The sequence below is a fragment of the Vulpes vulpes genome, chromosome 10 (assembly GCF_048418805.1).
Source record: "Vulpes vulpes isolate BD-2025 chromosome 10, VulVul3, whole genome shotgun sequence".
Taxonomy (NCBI): Eukaryota; Metazoa; Chordata; class Mammalia; order Carnivora; family Canidae; genus Vulpes; species Vulpes vulpes.
Window position 1 is genome coordinate 54798791 of NC_132789.1, and position 26811 is coordinate 54825601.

Genomic DNA, 26811 nt, shown 5'->3' on the forward strand with positions numbered 1-26811 from the left:
GCACCAGCTGTCACACCGTAAATGCATGAGTCCCCAGAGCTTAATAATGGACCCCAACCAGAAGCACAAGTGTGGAGTCCATATGCCAAGGCCTAGCCACTTGGGTGACACGGGGTCCTGCAGGAGTGCGTGACCGTCAGGCCCACACTATCAATGAGGGGTCAACCGGCTGCAGAGACCCTGTGAAGGGGGAGGTTCACCAGCGGGGCTGGGAACCTCCCCATGGAGTCAGGAGGGAGGAGTCAGGGAGGTCTCTGCTGCAGCAGCCAGCCAGGCAGTGCCAGCCACCGGCTTGATGTAGGAACACAGAGGAAAAGGGAGACGGCAACTGGTGGAGTTGAGCCCCACTTTGCGGTGCAAGTACCTGAGCTCTGCTTTGATTGTGGAGGCATCCACTTCAAAGACTTTCTCAAAAAACCCACTGCCAGCCACTGAGGCTTCTTGCTTTTAGAGGTCTTGGTTGATTTTGGTAACAGACCCGTTGAGCCACTGCCCCCACCTTCCTCCCCCTCACCTGTTAGATCCCACTCTTATGTTTTAAAGGGGCCACAAACCCTAGGCCCCCACACGCAACCCCAGTAGAGCCGTACCCCAAACAGGACTTGCTTCCTCTGCCTCCCCCCACCACCCCCCACCTTGCTGAGAGCCCCAGGTGTAATTTCCAGGTCCCCAAGTAATAAACCTTCCTTTCTTTCGAGGTTGCCTGATGGTGGTTGCTGCAGGGTGTCTCGGAATCCTAGTAAGAACCCCAAGGGCCAGTCCAGCCTCAACACTGATTATTGGTAGGTGGAGACCTGCACAAAACGGTGAGATTTTTGCCAGCAAGAGGCCACCCCCCTGCCCCCCTGGGCAGCTGAGAAAACACCCTGTCTCCCGCTGGCCCCAGCTGCCAGATGCTGCTGGGACAGGGCTCTCCCCCGCCCTGAGCTCTTGCTCCCACTGCCCTCCCAGCAGCTGGGCCACAGCTAGCCACTGGCTTGGGTGAGCTTGGCTTGGGAGCTCCCTTACTTCTGGTTTAGATTCTCCTGGCGTCGCACTCCCCTCCACCACCTGGCCCGGGGTTCTGGGATTCTGTTCCGTGCTTCTCCAGGGCAGCCTCAAAGGGGCTGGAATGTGGAGGCTGCTGGCGCCCCAAGTTGGGTGCTCCCGCTGCTCCCCGGCGGAAGGAGCCTGTGCCAGCTATTTCACCCTTTCGATTTCCTCACCTGTAACCTGAGGCCCATCTTTGTAGGTGAAATGTGAGGTCTTGATTCTAAGGCATTTTTAGGTTGGAAACCCTGTCATTTGAATGTTGCTGCATCCTAGCCACAGTGAATCCCCTTCTGGCCCCTGAAGAGCTCAGGTTTGCTCTACGCCTGCCTTCTTCCCCAGGTTTTCTCCCTCTCCCTGTGCTAGGCTAACTCCCTTGGGGCTGAAGTCAGAAGAATTCACATCTCTGCACCTCCTTTACAACCATCTGGGGCCCAGAAGCTGTCCTCTTACCTGTGGTTGGCCACAGTGTCCTCCCCACGGCCCCCAGCCTCCACTGGGTGCCTCTACCAATGCTCCACCCAGACACCCAGCGGAACTTTAAAAACAGACACAGCACTTGCACCCACAGAACTGAGAGCCTTGGAGGAGAGGCAGCATCACACCATCAAATGGAAATGTCATAGTGAGGGTTATGAAGGAAACCAAATGGCGCACATGATCTAGATGGTGGAGGGGGGATTGGGGACCGTCTTCCTGAGGAAGTGGCATTTCAGCTACATCCATCTGAAGGATGAAATTGTGGGGATGAGAGCATTCCAGGCAGAGAAAATAGTATGTGGAACGACCCCGAGGCAGGGAGAACTTGACCCTTTATAGGAACTGAAAGGAAGCCAGTGCAGCAAGAGCCTGGGAGCAGAGGGCAGTGACTTTCAGGGGCTTTGCACGGGCCCCCGGACAGCGACAGATCTGCAATGCGCCTTCACGACCCTGCAGGGAGGTCTGGCTCTGCTAACCTCCCTGACCTCATTTCAAGTCCATTTCTTCTTCAGAGGCAAAGCCCAGAGGCTAGTTGGGAATGAGGGCTGTGTTCTGGCCCACCTGCCCCGCGTCATGAAGTAACGGGTTGTTGTCTCTGTGGTTGGATCAGAGGGCGCCTGAGTTTTTTTCCTGCTCCCTGGGCCTGGTGTCCTAGAGGGCACAGGACATGCTGCGTACACACCGGTCTGAGGTGGATAAGCTGGCCCCTGTGACAGGGTGTGGTCCCAGCCCAGTGGCCCCTGAGGGAGCAGAGGGGCAGCAGGAAGCAGGGCCCAAGGGCAGCGTGATCTCCGTGGTGACAGGCGGCCTTGGGCCTGGACAGGGACAAGCAGCGATGGCTTTGGATGAGCTGGAACCCCCCAGTCCTCAGGGTCCCCTCTTTCCCTACCCCCCTCTCTGGCTCCCTGGCTAAACAGAGAGTTGGACATGGTGATGGGCAAACATCTTTATTCTGACCATGTCCCAAGTTCCGCCGGGCAGGAGAAAAAGCTTGGTAGGGCCAGTGCTGTGGGGACCGCAGGGACAGCACAGAGTTGGCCTGGGCGCAGAGGTGCCGGGCTCCCAGGGTACCTGCAGATGGCTCCCCAGGGGGGATCAGTTGGTCTGCACCTCAAAATCCACTTCTGACCGGACCAGGGAAGGAAGCCGAATTCCAGCAAGGGGGTGGAAGCCCGGGACCTGCTCCTGCTCTTGGATCTGGTCTCTGAGGCGTTGGATTTCCAGACGTTGCATTTCGATGATTCTCCCAGTTTCCTCTTGCTCATTTAGTCTCATGGTGGGCGCAGCGCTGCACACGTCCTCGCTGGGCACTGGAAGGCACAGAGCAGGACTCCTGTGGGCCTGTTGCTGGGCTGCTGTGAAGCTGTTTGGAAACCAGCTTGTCCCTCTTTTCCCCATCGTCCCCAGATTTCTTGAGCACCTACTATGGGACAGACACTCAAGCCCAGACGCTAGGGATAGAGACAGGCTGTTTCACCATCTGGTGGAGATGGAGGAAGGAAGAGACACTCCAGAGTGAGAAAGCCTGTCTCCTGAGCCCCCAGTCTGTCTGCCCCAGGCCTCCCCAGCAGGCCCCGCTCATTCCCCTGCTCCCCATTCCCCAAGCAGGGTGGTGCTCTCCTGCTGACCTAGGTTGGCATCCAAACCCCGAGTCTTCTTCCTCCTCGAATCAGACCCCTGCTCCAGGAGGCACACCCCTCTCTCCCCTCCTGGGCTGGCCACTCTCATGCCCCTTGAGGACCTTCCCCCAGCTCCATCCTCCTGTCTCAGGTGCTGCCATCATCCCACCCAATGCCAGTGTCCTCCAGGGTCCACGGCTCATCCCATTCCCTGGCCCCACTGGCTGAACTCTCAACACCCATGTCCTTGGCTTCCATGCTATGCTGGCACCCACTCTGTGGCTTCCCCTGCCTCCCAGCACCAGGACCCTGCACTTTTACATTTCTGCTGTAGTGGCCCATCCTCCTTCTGCCATCTCTCTCACTGCCTTCTGCTCAAGTTATCTGTTCTTGGACTGAACGTGGATCTCTTATTCCTGGACAATTCTATTTTTTTACCTACCAAGTGGGTTCCTTTTAGATTCACTCCCTATTCTGTGCAGTTAGACCCACAGTGGGGTCTCTTTGGCCATTTTCTTTTCTTTTTTTTTTCCCCCTTTGGCCATTTTCTTGAGAGCATGCTTGATACTCTAGATGCCTTTTCCTCCTGCCCCATGAGCCATGCATGGCATGAACCTGAGGTTACCCAGCCACCTGGTGGCTCCATTCACACCTGGCCTGTTGTGTGCCACTGAAAAAAGTAACATATGAGATTCAAATTCTTGGTTTACAGCCCTAGGCAGACTTCCTGTCCATAGAGAACTCTCATTCCTCCCCTCTGGCTGTGTTTCTGAACTTCGGCCTGTACTCTAACTGCTCGCCCCAACGCTTTAAAGAAAATTAAGGTCAAATATAACATAAAATTTATCCTTTAACCATTTTTAAGTACAGAGTTTAGTAGTGTTAAGTGCATGTACACCGTTGTGCAATCTCCAGGACTCTGGCAAGAACACTCATGCCACCATTCTGTTTTGTGTCTCTAAGAACGTGACTGCTCTAGAAACTTCACATAAGTAGAATCATATGGTATTTGTCTTTTTGCGTCTGGTTTATTTCACTTAGTACCGTGTCCCCCGGGTTCATCTGTGTTACCACATGTGTCAGAATCTTTCCTCTTTAGGGCTGGATTGTATTTTATTTCATGGATGTACTACATTTTGTTTATCCATTCATCTGGGGATGAACCATTGGGTTGCTTCTGCCTTTTGGCTACTGTGAATAATGCTGCTATCAACATGGGGGTACAAATATCTCTTGGAGACCCTATTTTCAGTTCTTTTGGGTATACGGCCAGAAGTGGAGTTTCTGGGTCATGTGGCAATCCTACTTTCGAGTTTTTTGAGAAATTGCCCTAGAGCGTGGCTGCAATGTTTTCCATTCCCACCAGCAGTGCACTAAGGTCTCATTTTCTCCAGATCCTGACCCATAATTTTCTGTTTATTTTGAGAGCAGCCATCCTAATTCCTGTGAGGTGGTATCTCATTGTGATTTTTATTTCATTTCCCCTGATGATTAGTGATGTTGAGTGTCTTTTCATGTGCTTGTTGGTCATTTGTGTATCTTCTTTGGAGACATGTCTGTTCAAGCCCTTTGTCCATTTTTAAATCTGGTTGTTTCGTTGTTACTGTTGAGCTGTAGGAGTTTGTTACATATTCTAGACATTAACTCCTTATCACGTATATGACTTGCAAATATTTTCTCCCATCCCACAGGCTGCTCTTTTACTCTGTTGGTTGTGTCCTTTGATGCACATGCATTTTCAGTTTTTTGTGTAGTCGATTTTTTCTTTTGTTGCCTCTGCTTTTGGTGTCCCATTTAAGAAATTATTGCCAAATCCATCCTCTCCTCCACTCCTCACAGATGACATTACCACCACTTGGCTGCCAATCTGTGTCTTCAACTCCCAGTCAAGCTTCTCTCAGGAGAAGAGGGGTCTCTTCCCTACCCACTCCCAATCTCTTCCCTGTATATCAGAAGTTAACTCTAGAAAAGACCACATGTTGGAAGCCAAGGAAGAGAGTATTGCAAGGAGGAAGTTGTCAGCAATGCCCAGTGGCCAGCCTTGCCCTAGGCTTCTAATTGGTCTGAAGATGGGACCAGCATTCAGATTGACTGATATCCTACTCTTCCTAAGGGAAGTCTAGACCCTTCTCTTCTTGCCTATGCTCCTCTACTCTTCTTCTTTTTGGCAATTTCTAGGCTTTTGATCTTTTAGTGTTTCTTCTTTCTCTAGCTCTTGACGCTTCATCCTCCTGCTGCTATTGGTTGCCCCTGATAACCATCCTCTCTGTCAAGCTGTGGCCTGGCCCTGAGAAGGTACAGCATTCCCAAGCCTAAAAGCCCATCCACCGGTGTCACATGCCTCTGCCCAGTTTCTGTTTGCTTTTCCACCTGCTCCCTTAGCTACTTCCTCTTTCCTGGTTACCAGCATAGTCTTTGGACTAAACTTAGTGCCCTCCCCATTGGCCTTTACACTTATTCAATTATTGTCTCATTGCCCAGGGAGATCCAACCTGTGTTTATGAGGCCACGGTCCTAAAGGTCCATACTAGACTGAACCTGGAAATATTCCAGCACTCAAAATTTTCCATCTTCTGCCCTGCCGCTGGCCATACCAACCCCTCGGTGCTTCACCAGGTGCTATAAGCATCTTGATGCAGATTGTGGCTTTAAGGTCCCCTCAGCTCTGCAATCACTGGGTGAGGTCAATGGACTGGGATGTCCTGGATGCAGAGTATCCTAACATGCAAGGGATAGGGAAGTCAGATACTGCAGAACTGTAAGAAAGCTCAGGGTTGACACAGCTGCTGGCTGGTGGCTGACCTCCAGAAGCAGTTGTCTCCTGAAACATCCCTGGCCTGGGTGACACTGTCCATGAATGTTCTTAAGGGTGCAGCTCTGCTTCGTGAGACCAGTTCACACAGAAGATGGGCCAGTGGGCCCAATGTGCGGCTTTGGCACTTGTTTCCCCAGTCTTTCTCTTTCTTTGGTCTGAGCATCTTGAGGGTATGGGCTAGGCTTTTCCTGTTGATTCTCTCCACTGCTCCAATTTTTTCTCATCCCTTTGATAATGACCTGCCAGCTCATCAGAGTTTGGTCTGTCTTATAGGGTCCTCCCTTTGATGGTCCTTCTACCGTGTGCTGTGGTGTGTAAACCCTCCTGTCCTTTTCACCATGGCTGTGCCATGTCAGTTCTTTCCTCATGGCCCCTTGGCTGTTGTCTCTCCCTTGTCAGTTCTCTCCTCCATGCCCCAGCCCACCCCCTACCTCCGTGTCCTATTGGTCCGTACTCTGCTCTGGTCCTGCCATCTGCCAGAACTGGGCAATCTCTCCACATCCTGCCCACAAGCTTCTTTTGGGAGATTAAGTTCTGATTTTCTTTTATTTTTTAAAGAGTTTGTTTGTTTGTTTGTTTGAGAGAGAGAGAGAGAGCACAATTAGGGGAGCTGCAGAGGGAGAAGGAGAAGCAGGACCCTGAGATCATGACCAGAGCTGAAGGTGCTTAACCGACTGAGCCATCCAGGGGCGCCTGAGTTCTGATTTTAAATGATGGGAAATAAGAATATGATTACTAATACATTTGCATTAATTTCTACTGTTTTATTTGCATTTTATGTTTGTGTCACTTTTTCCTTTTCTTTTTTGGTCTTTTCAGAATTTAGAGGGTTTTCCCCTTTACTCGTCTGGAAGGTGTATACACACTTTCTTTCTTAATAGTTATCCTAAAAAGTTTAACAAGCATATTTAATTTAAAAGAGTGTAAAGTAAATCAATATTTTTACCTTCTGGCTAAACAATACAAGACTTAGAATGCTTTAGCTCTGAGTCCCCTGGTTAAATGCTCAGTATTTTAACTCTGTCTTGGTATTTGAGTCCACACTTTAGACGTTTTTTTTTTTTTTGTATTGGCTTATACAGTTGTTTAGATTCTACATATTTGCTTTTTCCTCACACATTGTTTCTTCTTGCATTAAGACTTTCCCTCTGGAATAATTTTTCTTCCTGATATATATTCTTTAAAATTTCCTTAAATGAGATTTTCTTGGTGAAAAATTCTCCCAGTTTTTGTTTATAAGAAAATTTTTTTCATGTGTTTCACTGGTTACATAACTCTAAGCGACAGTTATTACCTCTTAGCACTCGGAAGACACTATTTCATAATTTCTACATGGTTTATACTGTTGCTCTTGGGAAGTTAGGTATCAGCTGACTTGTTATTCCTCTATGTGCAATCTATCTGTTCCCTGGTTGCTTTTAACATCTCTGTCTTTGGTTTTCTGTAGTTTCGATATATATATCTTTTTATTTATCCTACTTGAGATCCACCTGGCTTCCTAGACCTGATGATTGTTATCTTTCATCAATTCTGAAAAACTTTCAGCTATTCTTTATCATAATGTTGCCTCTCCTCATTCTCTTTTTCTCAAGCTTCAGTTAGATATGAGTTAGGTTTTCCCATTCCATCTTCTTTGTCGTTTATTATACCTTTGTCCCTCTGGGCTGCAATCTGGGTAATTTCTTTGTTCTTCTGGTTCACAAAGTCTCCTTTCAGATACATCTAACCTATTGTTCAGTCTGTCCGTTGAATCTAATTGCAATTTATGGTTTTCATTTCTAGGAATATTTTGGGTTCTTTTTTCAAATATACTTAGCCAATTTTGGGAGACTCTTATTTTGCCTTGTTTTCAAATTTCTCTTTTATTTCTTTAAACATATTAAATATTGTTATTTAGTAGTAACAAAACAGTAGTAGATAGCAGTAGGTTTCCTCCTGGACTTAGTGATTTTTGATTGTGAGTTCATGTTCCTTAGGATATTATCTATAGGAATTCTTTGACAACATTCTTAAAATGTATTCTTCTATAGGAAATTTGCATTTGCTTCTGCTTGGGACCCGGAGATACTACTAGTTAAACTGAATCTTCAGCCAAGGTTTCTTTGAGCCACAAATTAAGTGTAAATTCTGGACTTGAACTTGCCTGAGTATGGGCTTTCAGTTAGCAGTTCTCAGGGAGAGATCTTTTCTCTTGTTTGTTTTTTCTTTCCTTCATCCAGAGCTAAGACAGACAGATATTTATCTCACCTATCTCCCTCTGTAAGGTAAGTTTTCCTCTCTAGTTAGCTTATAGTTTCCCAATTTATTTTATCTTGATCTGACTCCATTGTTTCCTTCTTCCTTCCTTCTTTCCTTCCTTTCCCTGTCTACATCTTTACCAACACTTGTAGTTTTTGTTGTTGTTGTTGTTTGATAATAGTCATCATAATGGGCATGAGGTAGTATCTTGCTATCGTTTCAGTGTACATATTTCTGGGGTGCCTCGGTGGCTCAGTCATTTAAGCATCTGACTTGATTTTGGCTCCAGGTCATGATCTCAGGGTCATGAGACCAAGCTCTGTGCTGGACTCTGCGTTGGGCATTCTCTCTGTCCCTCCCTCTCCCTCTGCTTCTTCTCCTCCTCTTGTGTGCATATGCACACATATGTGCACACTCTCCCTCAAAACAAACAAAAATTGCATATATCTAATGATTTCTGCTCAGAATTTTTTTTTTTAAATCTTTATTTATTTATGATAGTCACAGAGAGAGAGAGAGAGGCAGAGACACAGGCAGAGGGAGAAGCAGGCTCCATGCAGGGAAGCCCGACGTGGGATTCGATCCCGGATCTCCAGGATCGCGCCCTGGGCCAAAGGCAGGCGCTAAACCGCTGCGCCACCCAGGGATCCCTCAGAATTTTTTTCATATGCATATTAGACATTTGTGTATTTTCTTTGGATAAATGTCTATTTAAGTCTTTTGCTCATCAAAAAAAATTTTTTTTGGTTGCTGTTGAGTTGCAGGAATTTTTTATTCATTCTGGATCTCAGTTCTTTATCAAATATATGATGTGCAAATATTTTCCTCCCATCATATGGACTGCTTTTTCACTCTTGCTTAAAGTGTTCTTTGATGTATGAAAGTTTTAAATTTTGGTGTAGTCCAACTTATTTATTTTTCCTTTTGTTGCCTGTGGTTTTGATGCCATACCTAAGAAATCATTGCCATATCCAATGTCATGAAGCTTTTCTCCTATATTTCTTCTATGAGTTTTATAGTTTTAGCTCTGACATTTAGGTCCTTGATCCATTTTGAGTTAATTTTTGTATATGAGGTATGGTCCAACTTCATTCTTTTGTATATGGGTATCCTGTTTTCCCAGCACCATTTACTGAAAAGATTGTCCTTTCCCCATTGAGTGGTCTTGGCACCCATGTTGAAAATCATTTGCAAAAAAAAAAAAAAAAAAAAAAAAGAAAATCATTTGACCATATATATGCAGGTTTATTTCTGGCCTTTCTACTCTATTCCATTGGTCTGTATCTCTCTCTTTATATCAGTACCACACTGTTTCAATTACTATAGCTTTGCATTAAGTTTTGAAATCAGGAAGTGTGAGACCTCCAATTTTGTTCTTTTCCAACGTTGTTTTGACTGGGATACCTTGAGATTCCACATGAATTTGAGGATGTATTTTCTATTTCCACAAAAAATCATTGAGATTTTCATAGGGATTGGACTATTAGTAGATTGTTTTGGGTAGTATTGACATCTTAACAGTATTGTCTTTTAAACATAAGATGTTTTTCCATTTATTGGTATCTTAATTTTTCAGCAATGTTTTAGAGTTTTCAATGTACAAGTCTTTTGCCGTCTTGGGTAAATTTATTCCTGAGTATTTCTTCTTTTTGATGTTATTATAAATGGAATTGTTTTCTTAATTTAATTTTTAGAGTGTTCATTGTTAGTATATAAAAATGTAACTGACTTTTGTCTATTGATTTTGTATCCTGCAATTGGGATTTTTTGGTCTTTTGTATGAAACTTCTCCCTATTTTCAGAAGTTTGAAGGATTTTTCCTTTGTTCTCTGGTCTTTGGATATTCCATGATGATGGACTTGATCCATCTATTTTTAGCCATTGTATTGGTTAGTAGGTAAATCTAACACCTTCTTGAAGTCTTTCATTGTTTTCAGCCCCACCTTCACCCCTACTTCCTGAGATATGTTCTTCTGCTAATTCCAGAGACTTGGGAAGGTTCTGTAATGTATATTGGGTTTCTTCTAGGTTCCCCACTCCTGCCTTAGGAGTCTATGGAGTCAGTTACCACTTATCTGTTTTCCAGCTTTCAAAATTTTGCGTCTCTTTCGTGTTTTCTTTGATCATATGGTTTATTTATGCCATTTTAGTAGGCTTCTAATTAGCCATCTTTATTTAGAAGTTCTAATTATATGGTTTTAATAATTGAAAAATATGCAGGTGTGTCTATTAGACCTGTTAGTTAATTGTTATGTGAATGAAAACTTAAATGCTGCTAAAACTAAAATAGTGGTTTGGGGATGACAACCTGTGCTGTTCAGATAAAGAATTCTTTTTAAAAAAAATATTTATTTTCAGTGGTTTGGGGATGGCAACCTGATAAAGAATTTTTTAAAAAAATATTTATTTATTTTCAGTGGTTTGGGGATGGCAACCTGTGCTGTTCAGATAAAGGATTCTTTTTTTAGGGATCCCTGGGTGGCACAGCGGTTTAGCGCCTGCCTTTGGCCAGGGTGCGATCCTGGAGACCCGGGATCGAATCCCACGTCAGGCTCCCGGTGCATGGAGCCTGCTTCTCCCTCTACCTATGTCTCTGCCTCTCTCTCTCTCTCTCTCTGTGACTATCATAAATAAATAAAAATTAAAAAAAATTCTTTTTTAAAAAAATATTTATTTATTTTCTCAGGTTGGGAAGGGGCAAAGGGAGAGAATCTCAAGCAGACTCCCTGCTGAACATGGAGTCCAACACAGGGCTTGATGATCCTGAAATCATGACCTGAGCTGGAATCAAGAGTCAGATGCTTAACTGACTGAGCCACCCAGGTGCCCCCATATAAAGACTTCTTAAAAACCAATTGAATTGGTCAATTTTAAACAACGTGAGGATGTATATTTTGAGCTAACTTGTCTTGGTGGCCCCCTGTTCAAAATTAAAAGTCAGACTTAGGTTCTTCATGATTAAAGCAGACAGTTGGTAATACTTGTCTTCAAATGTTATAAATGAAATCTTCCTTGAGTAAAACTATACCACACAAATGATCTGATGTTAAGTTTGTTTCAAAATAATCCATGGTGATGAGAGAGGAAAGAACTGGGGACTGTGGATACTGATGAAGCAAGAGTGACAGGAACTGATACTTGTTGAAGTCAGGGAATGGATTCATGGGAATTCATTAGGTTTTTCTCTCATTTTTTGTATATGTCTGAAATTTTCAATAATATTAATAGGAAGAACTTGGCTATATCATACAGTATCCTGAGGAGGTCTCAATGATATTTGCTAGGATATTTGGGCATATTTGAAATGTCTTTTAAAGAGAGGCTTTGCAGTTGTTCACAGGCACATCTATGCTTTACTTTCATCTCCAATAAGTCAAGCATCTCAATTTTTGTAACACATACTCGGCTCTTATGTCAGTTCTTTAGACGGAATATTGCCTCTTCCGGTACTACTCAGAGAGTTTACTCTTGTTTCAACTTCTCCTCAACTCTAACAAAAAGGGCAGATGAGACAATACAATTATATGTATAAATCTGTAATAGTTTAAGACTCTCAAGAAATTATGAAAATAGTACAGAGTTCTTGCATATACTTCAGTCACTTTCACCCAGTGATAACCTCTTAAGTGACCATAGTACTGATATTGGAAAGACTCAGGCCACAGCCATGGCAGGTTTCCATTCATCAAGGTTTCTAAGCTCTATTCCTGAATGTAAACCGAAGAAAACAATATACTCAAACCACACTGACTTAATTTTCCATAGAAATACCTTATATTCTGTCTTTATTGACCATCCAAATAAGAAATGGATACCTGAAGAATGTTTTTTAATTGTCTGAAGACATACAGTTAAAGGCTGCCCACTGTGTTATTCAACATCCTTTTTCATAAAGATCCATGTGTTAAGTTTTTTTACAAAATATAGTGCCAGGGAAAGTTTTGTTTCCTCGGGGGGGAAAAAAAAACAACTCCAAGTTTTCCTCTTCCCATAAATGAGGACTATGTAAACTATCATATTTCTGTTTCTCTTTTTGCCCTGGCTGTCAGAAATTCAGAGGAAATTTAGGATAATTGCAGTAACTAACTCATTTAATATCTCTAATGTCATTTTTTCCTCTTTCCATTTGAATATTTCTAATCTTTCTTTTTGTCTTTATTTTAATCGCACTGGTCCACAATCCCTTATCTTCAATTCTGAAGTGCCAAAAGCCCTAAAAATGTGAAGCATTTTAAAATTTATGAAGTTCAGTGTGAATATTCATGTTTCACTACAGAAATACGAATGTGTTGGATGTCGGGGCCCTGCCTCAGACTCCTCTAGGGATGTTATGTAATATGTGGTATATAGTAAGTTCTTTCTAAAACTGGAAAGATTCTGAATTTTAAAATCAGAGATAACCTCAAGGATTTTGGTCTCACATGCTTGAATGTGGCAAGGGCCTCACAGATCCTTTGGATGGCATGGGGAACAGCATGAAGAGGTTCCCAGAAGGCCATCGGGTAGATGTGGCCTGATACAGGACACTGGGGAGAGGCAGACTTGGAAGCCAAAGGAAGACTTGTTTGTGGCTCCCATTGGTCCCTTGATCCCAATGCTCATCCCCTTTGGCCACTGGTGACATTACCTGTCTCTGGAACATCTTGTGGTCGGATTTTCTTGGTCAGTTTCAGAGCTGCTTCAAGGTCGTAGACTTGGGAGCGAGTGAACTTCAACTCCCTGCGGAGCTCATTAATCTCCTTGATCAGGGAGACATTTTCCTGTAGAGAAGAAGGAAGAGAGGGTGAGCATGGAAGGATGAGTGATCAGTGGGCACAGAGCCTGCCCTGGCCTGGGGCTGAGGATGTATGGAACAGACAGGGTTGGGCCTGAACCCAGATTACTCTACCAGGGTATGAGCCCTTATCCTAGCTTGTGGATCAGCCTCTTGAGATACCAGCTGACTTACCTTTAGGTGGACTCTGGCAATATAAGATACAGACAGTGTGTACCATTCCCAAGCATCTAGAGCCTTTCCAGCATCAACAACAATGCTTTTCTAAGCACTTCATATGAATTGAATGCATTGTAGTATCATAATATACTATGAGGAAATTCTATTATAATTACAATTTTATAGAAGAGGAAACTGAGGCATAGAAAGGTTATATAACTTGCCCAAATTACATAGATAGCAAGTGGCAGAGTCAGGATTCTGACTCTGACAGTCCAGCTCCAGAGCTCTGAGCTCTTAAGTACTGTACTATCCTTTATTCATTTTTCCTATTCATTTGTTGAACCTACATTTATATGGTATCTGCTGTGGCCCTGGGATATAGACAGAAATAAGAAATGGTTTTTGCATTCAGCGTACTGTTTAGTGAGGAGCACAGAAAACAAATACTGAACATTTGCTATATCCATTGACAGTTCACTTTTCTTGTGTTTGACAAATATCCACCTATCCATCCATCCATCCATCCATCCAATATTTACTTGAGTACTTACTATGGGCCAGCCACTGTGCTGATCCTAAGGTATAACGAAAGTAAGACCTGGCCTCTGCTCTTGAAGAGTTTAGGATTTAGTGGGGGATCTGGGTGTAATTAAGCATGGCAGCCACCTTGCTGTAATGGAGGAGTGGGGCACAGATGAAAGGCACTTAGACCTGACTGAATGACCAGGGTGGATTCCTAGGGATTGATCCCTGGGCTGAAGCTGCAAGGAGTTACCAAGGAGAGGGTATGGGGATCGCACACAACTGGAACAAGAGAAAGACACAGAAGTAGGACATGGCTAGTGTCGGGGAAGACTTGCTGCAGTTCTGTATCACCAGACACAAAGTGAGAGGCAGGTACAGAGGAATGAGGATGAAGAGTCTGCTGGCGGCCCTATGGTGGGAGCTCTGCACCTGGAACCATGCAGTCGCTTCTCTCTTCCCTTCCCACACCTCAAATCTCTGCCTTCCTTTTCATTGATAGCAAAGTCCTTGAAGGTCAGAGTACCCAAAAAGGCAAATGCAGGCCAAATCTACATAAAACAGACCTGTGCTAGGGACAACCACCACTTGGGACACTCTCTCCATAGTGGGAAGCATGGAGTCAACCCAGAGAACAGGGTGATCCCAAGCACTATTGTCCACGAGCCACAACAACTACTTCTCTGTTACAAGGACATGCCTATAGGGGCTGGGTGGGACCAGTGCATGAACTGGAGACACTAACATATTCTTTTCCTCCAGAGCCTCTTTCTCTGAGCAGGTCAGATATACCTTCAGATTTTCAGTACATCACCTAATTTCAGTATTCCTCATTAAAAAAAAAAAAAATTCTCTCGGGTGAAATGCCCAATTATTGCTGATCCCTTGTTTTCAGGCTGGGCTTTGTGCCTTTTTTTCTATAAAGTCAGCAGATTTCTCCATGGGATCTTTTACTCTTTTAACCAGCCCAGGCCTTAGTGATGAATCTCCCACGTTTCCTTTCCAAATGCTCTCCAGCAAAACTCACCACGTCTCCTCCCCCGGAACCTCTCCACACTGACTTTCAATCATGACATGCTCAATTAAATATGTATGCATTTCGTTCTAAGACCTTGGACTCTGCCCTGCATGTAAGAAGCGCTCAATAAATATTTGTGAAATGGATAGCAAATGAATAACTAATGCAGTAGATATCAAGCTGAAAAGGATGAGATTCTTACTAACAAGGAAATTACAAAAAAGGGGGTAAAGGTCAATGGGGGAGATGAGAGCGAAGGGAAACTTGGGAGGGCCGAAGGGAACTTGGGCAAACTGGCTCTGGCTCAGGGGCTCTCTCCACTCCTCCTCTTCACAGGCATCACTTAACTTCCCTTGTCTCATTCAATTCAAATAACATAATCAGAATGAAGATTAGAGACTGAAGGTACCATTGCCCAGTCCTCTCTGGCCATATCATGAGGACCTTCTTGGTCATCTCCATCCGTCCTGTCACTAAATCCCATCAGTTTTGGGTCTGAATTTACCTTTCCTGCTGTGATACATCACCAGCGCTCAGCATCTCTCCTCTCTACTACCCAAATGACCCCAGGTGGAGCCCTTGCCTTGGTGTCTCCCCACCCCTCCACCCTTGACAATCCTGCTACCATGACTGGGACTTCAGGCTTCTGGTACTTTTTAACCCCACCACCTGCGTTGGTCACTTCCATGATGCCTGCCACCTAAATGGACCTCCAGGACATGCCATGGTCCCTATTAGAGTGTGATCAAGACCCATGACTTAATGCAGCCCAGTTCCTGGTTCTGTTCATCCATTTGTTCATCCATCCATTCACTCACTCATGCATACAAATCATCTAAGGACCAGTTCCTAAGAGCCTACTATGCACTGGTCACTGTGTTGGAGATGGGAGGTCCAGCTTGGATCCAGTGCTTAGAGGTGCCATGAGAGTCTGAAGAGAGGCACACACCCAGTGTGAGAAAGGCTTCCTGGGGTAGTGGGGCACAGGGAAGAATGTTTCAGGCCTGGAACCAAGGGGGAACAAACACAATTTGAGGCAGTCAATGCTTGATGATGATAATGATGATGATGACAAGAGTAATCATAACTTCAAGAATTGATTGGATCCCTGTATCACATCAGATATTTTACATACAATAACTCATTTAATTCCACTACAACCTTATGACAAAAGAAGGTATTATCAGATTCATTTCCACAGGAGAAAACTGAGGCCAAGGCAGTGCGGTGAGGTAGAGCCAGGATTTGAATCTGATTGTGTCTGCTCCAAGTGCTTGTTCCTCTAGGACTGTTGCCTCCCAGACTCTACGTTCCACCTCTCATTGACCTCACCCCATTCCAATATCTCACATGGTATTTGGATGGCCATGGAAGCCCCCCAGAGGAACAAGTTTGGCTTCCTCAAGCGTGCTTTCGGGAGTGGTCTATGTTCTGAGAAGCCCAGGGGTCACCCTGAGATCAACTCATGTGCTTTGGGAAGCTGTGTAAGCTTAAAATGTGGACGTGACCGTGTGCTGAGTCTTCTGTTCCTGGTCCCTCCTTGGTCAGGACCATCTATAAAAACCCCTCCAATCCTCCAGCCCCCCACCCAGCTCCTCTGCTGTAGGAAAAATGTGACCTGACCTGGGGGCCATCAAGTGCCAGGTCTTGGGGTATGACTGGCTGGAGGGATGCTGAAGTCCACTTCCATAGTGGACTTCTAAACAAAGGGGCAACACTGAGCTGTCCAGGACTGCCTTTTGAGGAGAGGCCAGAACCAGGCCGAGATAGAGCCTTCTGCCCAGAAGGGAGAAGGAAGAGAATGCCTCTAGCACCCCCTACTGGCCTTCCCTGTGTTGACACCTTCAAGAATATGGCAGAGGCTGGCAGCATGGAAAATGCAGGCAGCCTGTTTACCCCGTGACTTTGAAAGCCCTGCATCAGTGGCCTCTTTCTGGACCCCACAGTTGGTGGGACCGCCACCTGCCTAACTGCACAGATGAGGCATCTCTCTGCTCCTCTTTCAACCTTCCTCTCACGTCCGACTTGACATGTCATCATTTCCCCTCTGAATTGCCTTTGAGGGCACAGCTTAGCCCCTTTCAAGGCCTTAGGCCCTTCCAAGGCCTTCTCGTCTCCCCCTAACGAGCAGCCATCTTCTCACGGGGTTTCCCACCACCTGCCTTTCCCCACCAGCCTTTCCACCCTGCCAACTGAGGTGATCTCAAAACAGAGAACACCCCTACGTGCTTCCACCTTGGGCGGTACCTGCTTGTAAGATAAACCTTATGCTTCTTGGTGTGGCAAGGAAAGCTCCCTCAATTGACCCTAAACTCCTTACTTACCAGCAGGCCTTTTTTTCCTTGCTTCCCTTCTGGAGCTCTGCAATAAAGGAAGGTCTGTGGACCCAGGAGGGTCCCCAGACACCCCAGAAGCCTCACTCTTCCCTCCCTGCCCATTCTCAGGTGGTCTCTCTGCCTGGAAGTTTCTTTCTCCACTTGCTCTCTGATCACCTCTACTTCCACTTCAAGGCCCACTCAAATGCCTCTTGCCTTCACTGAAGCCCGCCTCCGCAACGTGCCCACAGTGCTGGACAGACTGTACTGAGCCGTGATTGTATCTGGTTGAAGTTTCCTACCGTGAACTGTTGAGGGTGGGCATGCTGTCACATTCATCTCAGAATCTTCCTTGGCTAGCGTGGAGCCTGGCTTCTAAGAAGCCCTCAAAATTGTCTCCTGAATGAATAAAGTGTGTGTCCTGGTTGTTTGTATTCAAAGCAACTCTTACTTTCGTATCTGCAAGCGTGCTGGAGAACGAGGGGGGAGGCCCTGCGCTCCTCTCTGAATAAATAAATGAGACAGTGACCTCATTTTCTGTGTTTCTGCCCTGGCCTTCCTTGGCCTTTTTGGACTGAAGTGCCAGCACCTTGGCAACTGCAGAGGCAGGTTCTTACCGACACAGCAAGGCACCAGGCCCCCAGGCCACCAGCTGGGGAGTCTGGGAGCAGTTGTGCAATTCCTCCCTCCCATGTCCCCAGCCCACGGGCAGCCCTGGTCTTGCTGGGATGGCCTTCCAGGCTTTCCCACTGACTTCTGCCTTGGTTCTCGAGTAGGTCTTTAGGTGAGAGGACCAGAAGGGAGAGAGCATTTTCAGAGCACCTGTTTGTAATGACCAGAGACCAGTACCTCATGCTTTACATTAGTCATCTTATTTAATCCCTGGAGTAACTTACTGAGGTTGGTACTTCCTTTCCCATTTTACGGATAGGGAAGGAGGCTCCTGGGGAGGCTGAGGACTTTCCCCAAGGTCTCCCAGTAAGGGGGGCGGGGCAGGATAAACTGGGTTTAGACAGACAGTGCCCACTCTCGTTTCTCCTGCCTGACACCTTGCCTGGTCCTGGCCTGGGCCCTCTCCTTCAGCTTAAGATCAAAGAAGGAAGCAATTTTTATAATTGAAAATGATGGCTTTGAAAGTTTTTCTTCTTCCCTTTTCTCTTGCTTCCTGTCTTTCTTTTCTTTCTCTTTCTCTCCCTCTCTCCCTCCCTCCCTTCCTTTCTTCTAAACAAAATCTGACACAGAGCCTACTGTAGGCAAGGGGATGGGAACCTAGAACCCTGCCTCCCAGGGCCCCCTCTATGGATCCGCAGACTCCTCCGCAGCACACTGCTTTACAAGCTGGAGTAAAGCAGTCTTGCGGGGACTTCCCCTGGTTTATGGCTCTCTCTGCCAGCCATCAGGGAGTGGCAGGGCTGGGAAGGAGTGCTGCTTCTATCTCTTTGCTCCCTCCACCATCTCACCCTGCCCAGGACAAGGGTGCACATATCCTCTGGGGTCCCAGGGAGCAAAAGAAGACCTGTGCCTGACCTGAGAGGTGTCGTCCTGGGACCTGCACCCTCTGGTAGCCTGTGGTCTTTCCTTTTCTTTCTTCTGCTGGGACTGACATTAGCTTTACCAAATCTGCTTGGCACAGACAGAGGGACCCAGCCCCTGGAGGGCCTGACAGGCCTGTGCTCTGGTGGCCGGGCACAGACAAAGGCCTAGCAATGTTACCAGTTGTCAGCTTCCTCTGTAGTCACCCTGGTCCCACTGGCCAGTGGGCCGCCTTCCAGAACCCCGGGGGCTCTCCGTGCTGGGGGCCTTGAGACCCTTAGCAGTGGCTCTGTGTATCCACTGCTGGTGCCAAAAGGGTGCATCAGCCGGATGCACTGCTCTCTCTGGGCTTCTGAGTGCTTCCCTGGCCCAGGAGGAGGCCGTGGTTTGGTGGCATGGGCTGCTCTGGGGCAGGGGCTGCTTGCAGGATGGCACAAGGCCCGCGGTGCCTGGGTCTGGGCCTGAATCTCTGCTGCCTGTGGGGGGACTGGGACTGCCCCAGCTGGGAACTGGTTTGTTTCAATCCAACTGCAGCCCCTCCCATCCCAGTATTTTAATTATGGCATTAAAGAAATACAAACATAAAAAGGTACATGCCTTATAAACGTGATTCTGATGATCCCCTTTGATATTAAATCACATTAATTGCCTCAGACGATACTGATACTCAAACAGAAATCTGGCAGAAGGATCCTGACGCGCAGTCCTGATAATGTGCTAAGTGGAGGCGGCAGTAATGGGGTCAGGACTTCTGAACAGCCCCGTGAAGGCTCCTGGGAGGTGGGTGTGGGCAGTTCATCAAACCTGAGTGAGGCCAACACGGTTGTGGGTGTGGTTGGCCCTGGACCCAAGAGATAAGGGAAGGCACCTGAGGCACCAGAAAAGGCAGATGAGGCGGGTGGAGCCAGGTGTGGTCGGAGGGAGCTGGGCCATTGGGGATCGTGTGATTCACGGGGAATAAACAACAGCAAAACAAAGTAAGGTGAGGGGATCCCTGGGTGGCGCAGCGGTTTGGCGCCTGCCTTTGGCCCGGTGTGCGATCCTGGAGACCCGGGATCGAATCCCACATCGGGGTCCCTGTATGGAGCCTGCTTCTCCCTCTGCCTGTGTCTCTGCCTCTCTCTCTGTGATGACTATCATAAATAAATTAAAAAAAAAAAAAAGTAAGGTGAAATCACAGTTGGAAACCAAGGAAAAAGAGGAGAGCGTGACTCAGGAGAGCTAACATCACGTGGATGGAGGGCCAGAGGGGGCAAGGAGATGGGGAGGCCTTGGATAGAGATGGGCCAGGGCGGGGGAAGAAATGGTGCCTGTGAAGTCGGGGTCGGGGTGGAAATGAATGGGCATTGGCAGGACAGGGGTGGGGAAGGAAACATCTAGAAAAGCATGGAAAGGCTCTTGGTCACGGCCCCTGCCAGGTGGAGCTCTGGGGAGGCAAAGAGAGGGCTGTAGAGAAAGGCAGCGATCCCCAGACGAGTGGGACACGCGAGGGGCGCGGGCACCTGCATGATGCGGACGTAATCAGTGCGGTGCAGCTCACTCTCCTTGACCACCTTCTTCTTGAGAGTGGCCAGGTTTCTCTCCAGGTGCTCCCGCTGGCGGGCGTACTCCTGCTGCAGGTCGGTGTTCAGCCCTGCGATCTCCACCTGAGTGCGGAGGGCTTCTCAGCGAGGGACTCGGGGGGCGGGGGGACCCCCGGGAGAGAAGGTGAGCAAGGGAAGCAGAGCTCACCATGTCTGCCCGCTGCACGTACTTCTCAAACAGAGCTCGGACCTTCTCCTTCAGGAGCCGGGGCTCCTGGATGTACGCCACGCAGTTGTGAAGGTCTGTCTTGAACCGTTTGACCAGCGCCTCCAAGTCCCGCTCCTGCAACCACAGGCATTTGCTCCTGGCACTGCAGGGGCTCTGGGAGGGGGTGCAGGCCGAGGCAGATGGCAGCAGTAAGATGAGAGACGCCTCCCCTGGGCCTTGGGGTTGGCTGCCGGGGCCCACAGTGGACACAGAGATCTGGCTGGGCGCATAGCTGAGAGCCAGAGACAGGTACCCAAAACCCTGTGCACCTGCCCGCAGAGCTTCATCTTTAAAAGGTAACACAGAGAATGTGAAATGGTGCAGCCACTCTGGAAAACTGTGTGGAGGTTCCTCAAAGAGTTAAAAATAGACCTGCCCTACGACCCAGCAATTGCACTGTTGGGGATTTACCCCAAAGATACAGATGCAATGAAACGCTGGGACACCTGCACCCCGATGTTTCTAGCAGCAATGGCCACAAAAGCCAAACTGTGGAAGGAGCCTCGGTGTCCATCGAGAGAGGAATGGATAAAGAAGATGTGGTTTATGTATACAATGGAATATTCCTCAGCCATCAGAAACGACAAATACCCACCTTTGCTTTGACGTGGATGGACCTGGAGGGTATTATGCTGAGTGAAATAAGTCAGTCGGAGAAGGACAAACATTATATGGTCTCATTCATTTGGGGAATATAAATAATAGTGAAAGGGAATAGAAGGGAAGGGAGAAGAAATGGGTAGGAAATATCAGAAAGGGAGACAGAACATAAAGACTCCTATCCTAACGCTGGTAAATGAACTGGGGGTGGTGGAAGGGGAGGAGGGCGGGGGTTGGGGATGACTGGGTGACGGGCACTGAGGGGGGCACTTGACGGGATGAGCCCTGGGTGTTATTCTGTATGTTGGCAAATTGAACACCAATAAAAAATAAATTTATTATTTAAAAAAAAAAAGGCCACACAGAAGTTTCCTTCATCGGCTCTGGATTCTTTTCAGGACCACAGGCCTTGAAAGATGAAAGGAAGTGCGAGGGGTCACCCTATTCCTTTCTGAGCCTAGATGGATAGGATAGCTTCTCTCCTGCAGGCCCCTGGGCCAGTGCTTCCCTGTCTCCCTTCTGAGCTCACTGGGGTTTATCCTTCCTGACCCTCACTGCTGTGAGTGGGGAGTGAAAACCTGATCAAATTGGGCCCACTGGTTTCAGTTGCACACCTGGGCCAGAGACTCACTCTTCCATCCTGCTTTCTGATACCCATTCTCCTGTACCCCCGACCTGGAGGGCCCCTCCTTTCTCTTTGCTCCCATAACCCTCTGTTCATATATCATAACCCCTCATCTTGCATTATGATTGGTGTGCCCACACCACAAACCACCTAGCCTGTTGTGAACAGCCACCGCTGTTCAGTCTGTGAAGGGCAGGGTCTGTGTCAGTTCACGTGGGTAGCTCTGCAGCTTCCCTAAGACCTAGTACATTGTCGATGCTCGATGTGGGGGATGGAAAAAAATCACTCAACCAACATGGGGGGCCCTGTGCTAGGGGTGGGGATGCAGCCAGGTGCCGGCCCAGAACCAGAGGACCTAGTTCTCGGTGCTGGCTCTGAGTATACTACGTAGCTATGGGTGCTGAGTGACATTTTTAAGACTTCTAATCTCTCTGGCCTTACTTACCTTATTTATTACCTAAAGAGACTGGAATAAACAATTTCTGAGGCTCTCCTTGTTTCAGCATGTTTTTGTTTTGTTTTGTTTCTGATAGTCAAAACCTTTTGCCACTGCCTACAAATGGCCTCTCTGAGCATATTCCTTCCCAGGCTCAACAAGCTAATGCTGCAAGCAGCTTTATGGAACTGGCTTCCCATCCCCTTGAGCACTTTACCCAAAGTCCTAATAGTCTCAGATGGATGTAGTCATGTACATTTGCATGGGCATGAAACCAGGCAGGGCTGTGAGCAAGTGGAGAGTGAGTTAAAATGGGAATGTATCTTAGCAATGGGCTGGCACCTTCTCTTGGAAGCCAGCTGCCCGCTGCAGACAGGTGCCAGATCCTAAATCCAAGATCTACCAGACTCTGAAATCCTCGCACCTTCTGTCTCTCTCTGTGCATCTCCTGATCGGTGGCTCTTAGTTTCTGCCACAATTCCGTGATGTTCAGCTCCAGCTGTGTGTTCTGCTTATGGAAATGCTCCAGTTCTGCTTCCATCTACAGAGATCAAGGGGGGAAAAGTCAAGAATAAGAAAGTAAGGGAATGCAAATTATATTTGAGAATAAAGCCTTTCAGTGGGAAGGTTTCGCTGGCTACCAGGGCTTTTCTTTTCTAGCTCCTACTTATGTCTTCTGCAATGAAACCTTTCTTCTTTCTCCTTTTTGAAAGAGAGAGAGAGAGAGAGAGAGCCAGTGCACACACAGGAGAGTGGGCAAGGGAGGGGCAGAGGGAGAGGAAGAGAATCTCAAGCAGGCTCCACATTGTGGATTCTGATGTGGGGCTCGATCTCACGACCCTATCATGACTGGAGCTGAAATCAAGAGTCAGACACCCAGCCGACTGAGCCATTCAGGCACCCCTGAAACCTTTCTTCTTAACTCCTTGCTATTCCCAAAGCCTCTACCCTTTGGTAGATATATTAAGCCAGACCATGTATTTCTATAAGCAGGCTCTGAATTTTTCCCTTAGTTTCCCTGTTCCTTCAGCCACGCTAATTACCTTCTTTTCTTGAATCCTTTATTACTTGGTTACTCTCAAGTACTGGAACCTGTAGCCTGTAGCCTGAGGCAGGGTTCTACAGAGAAGCACCTTCCCTGCCTATTTTGTGAAATCATGTGAGTGGATCATGACCCTTTGGGGCCACAGGCCATCAAAGTTGTAAGGGACCAGCAGGTAGGTGTTCCCAGTCTAAGGAAACTCTACCTCAATCATTCTGTGGAAAAGGTCTTCAAAAGTACAACTGAGGAGAATGTCTCATCCTCAAAGAAAAGGAAAAGGTGACCAATGAGCTTTGGAAAGATTTGTTATTTGTATTAACCAGAGACACTGTGAATGACAATGGGAGCTTCTGATTAGGATGAGACCAGGCGTATGTGAGCTCTCAGTTGATCTGATTTCTATCAAAAGCAAAGGGATGATGTTTGGTTGATGCACCAAATCTGGTGGACACTAGTATTCCTGTTGATAGAGAGATTTGCTACTTTTTTTGGGGGCGGGGGGATGAGACAGTTCACTAGGTTTTTTTCATGGCTGGATGGAGTAGCTCCTCTAGTCTATCCCAGGCCCTTTGGTCAGATTTCAAAGCTCCTGACCATCTTCTGGGATACCAGGACCCCTAGTGAGCCACACCCATGTTCTGGACATGAAGGGGCAGCTTGTAGAATGTTATAATCATTGGAAGCATTCTGTAGAGACGGAATAGCCCTTCGACCCAATGTCAGACAGGAAGGCAGCACTCAGTAGATATTCGTCTGAATAGAGGAGCACACGGCAAATGTTTAAGGCAAAGGGGACCTACAAGGAGGAAGAAGAGGAGTGCTTGAAGCAACCTGCCTTCTGGAAGAGGAGTGAAAAGATAAATACACAATGCTGGTGGAGCTATGTTGATCCACCTTGTGGAGGCTACCTTGCGGGGGGATGTGCACAGCTAAAGAAAGACTGTGTCCCCTGCAGAGCGCGGGCCAGCCATCATAGGCACGGGGATACAGAACTGATGAACAGGTGGTTTCTGTCTTCAGGAGGCCGCAGGTCTAGAGGGATAAGAGGGCAGGTCCAGGTAGAAAGGGCCTCCTGCATGCATGGAGGATCCAGAAGTGAGATCCAGAAAAGGGATGCTCCGTCAGGTTTTGCCAGACCAATAGGCATTGGAGGACAAAGTCAAGAAGGAGAACCCCAGGCAGAGAGAACAGGCCATGCACAGAGACAACCAGAGGCGTGGGCTGCCCAGTGCATCTCCATGGGCTACAGGTGGTCCGGGGGCTGCAGGACGGGTGCATGTGAGGGAGGGGGACTGGGGCCAGAGAGGCCGGCTGAGCTGGGTCAGCAGGACCCAGGGGGCAGAGGCTCGAACAGGGAGAAGTTTGGCCTCCATCCTGGCCTGACGTTTACATGGATCAGAAGCTTGGCCTTTATCCTGAAAGCTCAGGGAGTCCCTAGCAGGTGCTACCTAAGGCCTGGTGTAGAGGTCCTACCAGAGAGAGCAACACTGGAGGCAGGAGGTGGCACGAAGGTGCCCGGACCAAGGGAACAGTGGCTGGAAGAGAGAAAGGCGCTCCTCCAAGGTCATGTCTGAGTGCCTACAGCTGCCTGTACCTCTTTCCCTGCAGTCTTGAAGCCAGAAATGGCAGATGAGGTTAGAAAGGCGTACAGGCAAAGTGTCAAAATACGCTAACAAAAATAAGCTATTTCAGAGAAAAATTGTGAAATATGCTGAATTTGAATAGCCGGCTGGACAGCTAGGATACTAGCCAGCATGCAAGAACAAGCATCCTCTTCCTGGTGAGGAAATCCCATCTACTCTTCCATGTGTTACTCCTTACACTCAGTGACTCTCAATGGGGGGGCTAGGGGGGAAGGGATGGGACAGGAAAGAGGCATTTTGCCCCTTAGGGGACATTTGGCAACAAGTGGAGACATTTTTGGTTGTCACATCGGGGGGAAGGGTAGGATTGCCACCAGCATCTAATGGGTGAGAGACCAGGGATGTTGCTCAATATCCTACAGTGCATGGGGCAGCTCCCCATAACACAGAATTACCCAACCTAAAATGTTATAATGCTGAGGTTTAGAAACCCCGCACTAGAGGAGTAAAGTGTGAAGAAAAATGACAAGGTTCCGGACACTGTCTCCCTGGGGAGGAGTCCTGTCTCCTCAAGGAGCAGCTGGAGAAGTAAACATGCAGGGAGGCACCTGGTTCCAGGGAGTATGAGACTGTCCTTCACGGTGGTCTCAGCTCCATGGACAAGCCCGCGGGCTTGCAGCTCCCTTCTTGGAGGAAAAGGAACTTCACAGGAGATTGGCGGTGGGTGGGGGAAATGGGCCTCTGACCCCCAGAGGTCCCTGGGAAGGAATCTGGCCCAGACATCAGCCCTGGCAGCACCGGGCATCAGGGGGTCGGGGTAGGAGGGGCCCCGTTTGAATCACTGTTGGGGTGCAGGCCTATCTCCGCTGAGGAGCAGTGCTATGGCTGGTCCAGTTACTGATGGGAGAAGGGAGCAATCCTTCAGGTGTGTTGGGGTGGAAAGTAAGTGACCTGCGTGTAAATCTCCCTGACAGACAAGGAGGGGAAATGGGACAGTGATCTCAGGGTCCTGCAGCACACTGACTTCCCAACGAGTGGGGCTCCTTTTTGGACAGCCACATCTGGTCAATGAAGTCATTCACGAATGGCAGGGAGCCCAGAGGAGGCAGCTCTGTGGTCAGCTGGGGACACCCTACCTTTTCCCAGAGGCCAGGGAGAAAGTCACTGCCACAGGGACACACTCTCTCTGGACACGCTCTAGCCCTGGACTGATCCCGCCACCCGACTTCCTCCCTGGGTCCTCTAGAGAGGAAAGGCTAGGCTTTTCTCCACCATAGCTCCTGGGAATCCCATTCTATGGAGGCCGTGGATGCTCGGACGCACGTTACTTGTGTCCCTGCTCAGCACGATCAGCGAACACGGACACGGGTGGGGAGCCGAACCGTGGGAAGGCCTTTGGGCTGGTGCCGGGGAGGGGGCCTGCGGACCAGGCTGCTGAGGGGTAGCACCGGGATCACGCAGGCCCTGGTAGGGACTGTGGATTTTATTCCAGGTGGGACGGGACTCCAGTAGGGGTTTGCTGCAGCCTGTATGTGGAGACCAGGCTGGAAGGTGGAGTCAAGTCCAGACGGCAGATGACAGAGGCAGTGGAGAGGACGGAGGGCTGGATTTGAGATGTCTCTGGGATGTCCATCAGATGGGATAGGGCAGTCAGGGGAAGGGGAGAGTCCAGAAGGCTCTACACTTACACCTTAAGCGCCTGGGTTGTGAACCGTTTACTGAGAAACAGGAAGCGGGAGGAAGGGGGAATCAGGAATTCAGGTGTTTTAAAAAGATTTATTTATTTATATTCCCCAAATGAATGAGAACATACAATGTTTGTCCTTCTCTGATTGACTTACTTCACTCAGCACAATACCCTCCAGTTCCATCCACGTTGAAGCAAATGGTGGGTATTTGTCGTTTCTAATAGTGAAAGGGAATATAAGGGAAGGGAGAAGAAATGTGTGGGAAATATCAGAAAGGGAGACAGAACACAAAGACTCCTAACTCTGGGAAATGAACTAGGGGTGGTGGAAGGGGAGGAGGGTGGGGGGTGGGGGTGAATGGGTGACGGGCACTGAGGGGGGCACTTGATGGGATGAGCACTGGGTGTTATTCTGTATGTTGGCAAATTGAACACCAATAAAAAATAAATTTATTATAAAAAATAAAAAAATAAAAAAGATTTATTTATTTGAGAGAGTGGGGGGCACACAAGTGGGGAGTGGGAGATGGACAAAGAATGGG

General features: G+C 47.7%; 1 protein-coding gene across 4 annotated transcripts in view; it reads right to left on the reverse strand.

Moving 5' to 3' along the window:
• Positions 1 to 2440: 2440 nt before the first annotated feature.
• Positions 2441 to 26811, reverse strand: part of CFAP57 (cilia and flagella associated protein 57) — a 74284-nt gene continuing 49913 nt past the window's right edge. For 3 of the 4 annotated variants that reach the window (XM_072724279.1, XM_072724281.1, XM_025992072.2), the window contains 5 exons: positions 22382 to 22498; positions 20237 to 20371; positions 20008 to 20151; positions 12809 to 12941; positions 2441 to 2819 (listed from right to left, as the gene is read on the reverse strand). In XM_072724279.1, coding sequence (XP_072580380.1) covers positions 2605 to 2819; positions 12809 to 12941; positions 20008 to 20151; positions 20237 to 20371; positions 22382 to 22498 — 744 coding nt within the window. In that variant the 3' untranslated portion in view covers positions 2441 to 2604. Of the gene's footprint in view, positions 2820 to 2857; positions 2990 to 12808; positions 12942 to 20007; positions 20152 to 20236; positions 20372 to 22381; positions 22499 to 26811 lie in introns of those variants that run through there. The other variant, XM_072724280.1, reaches the window with a different exon arrangement.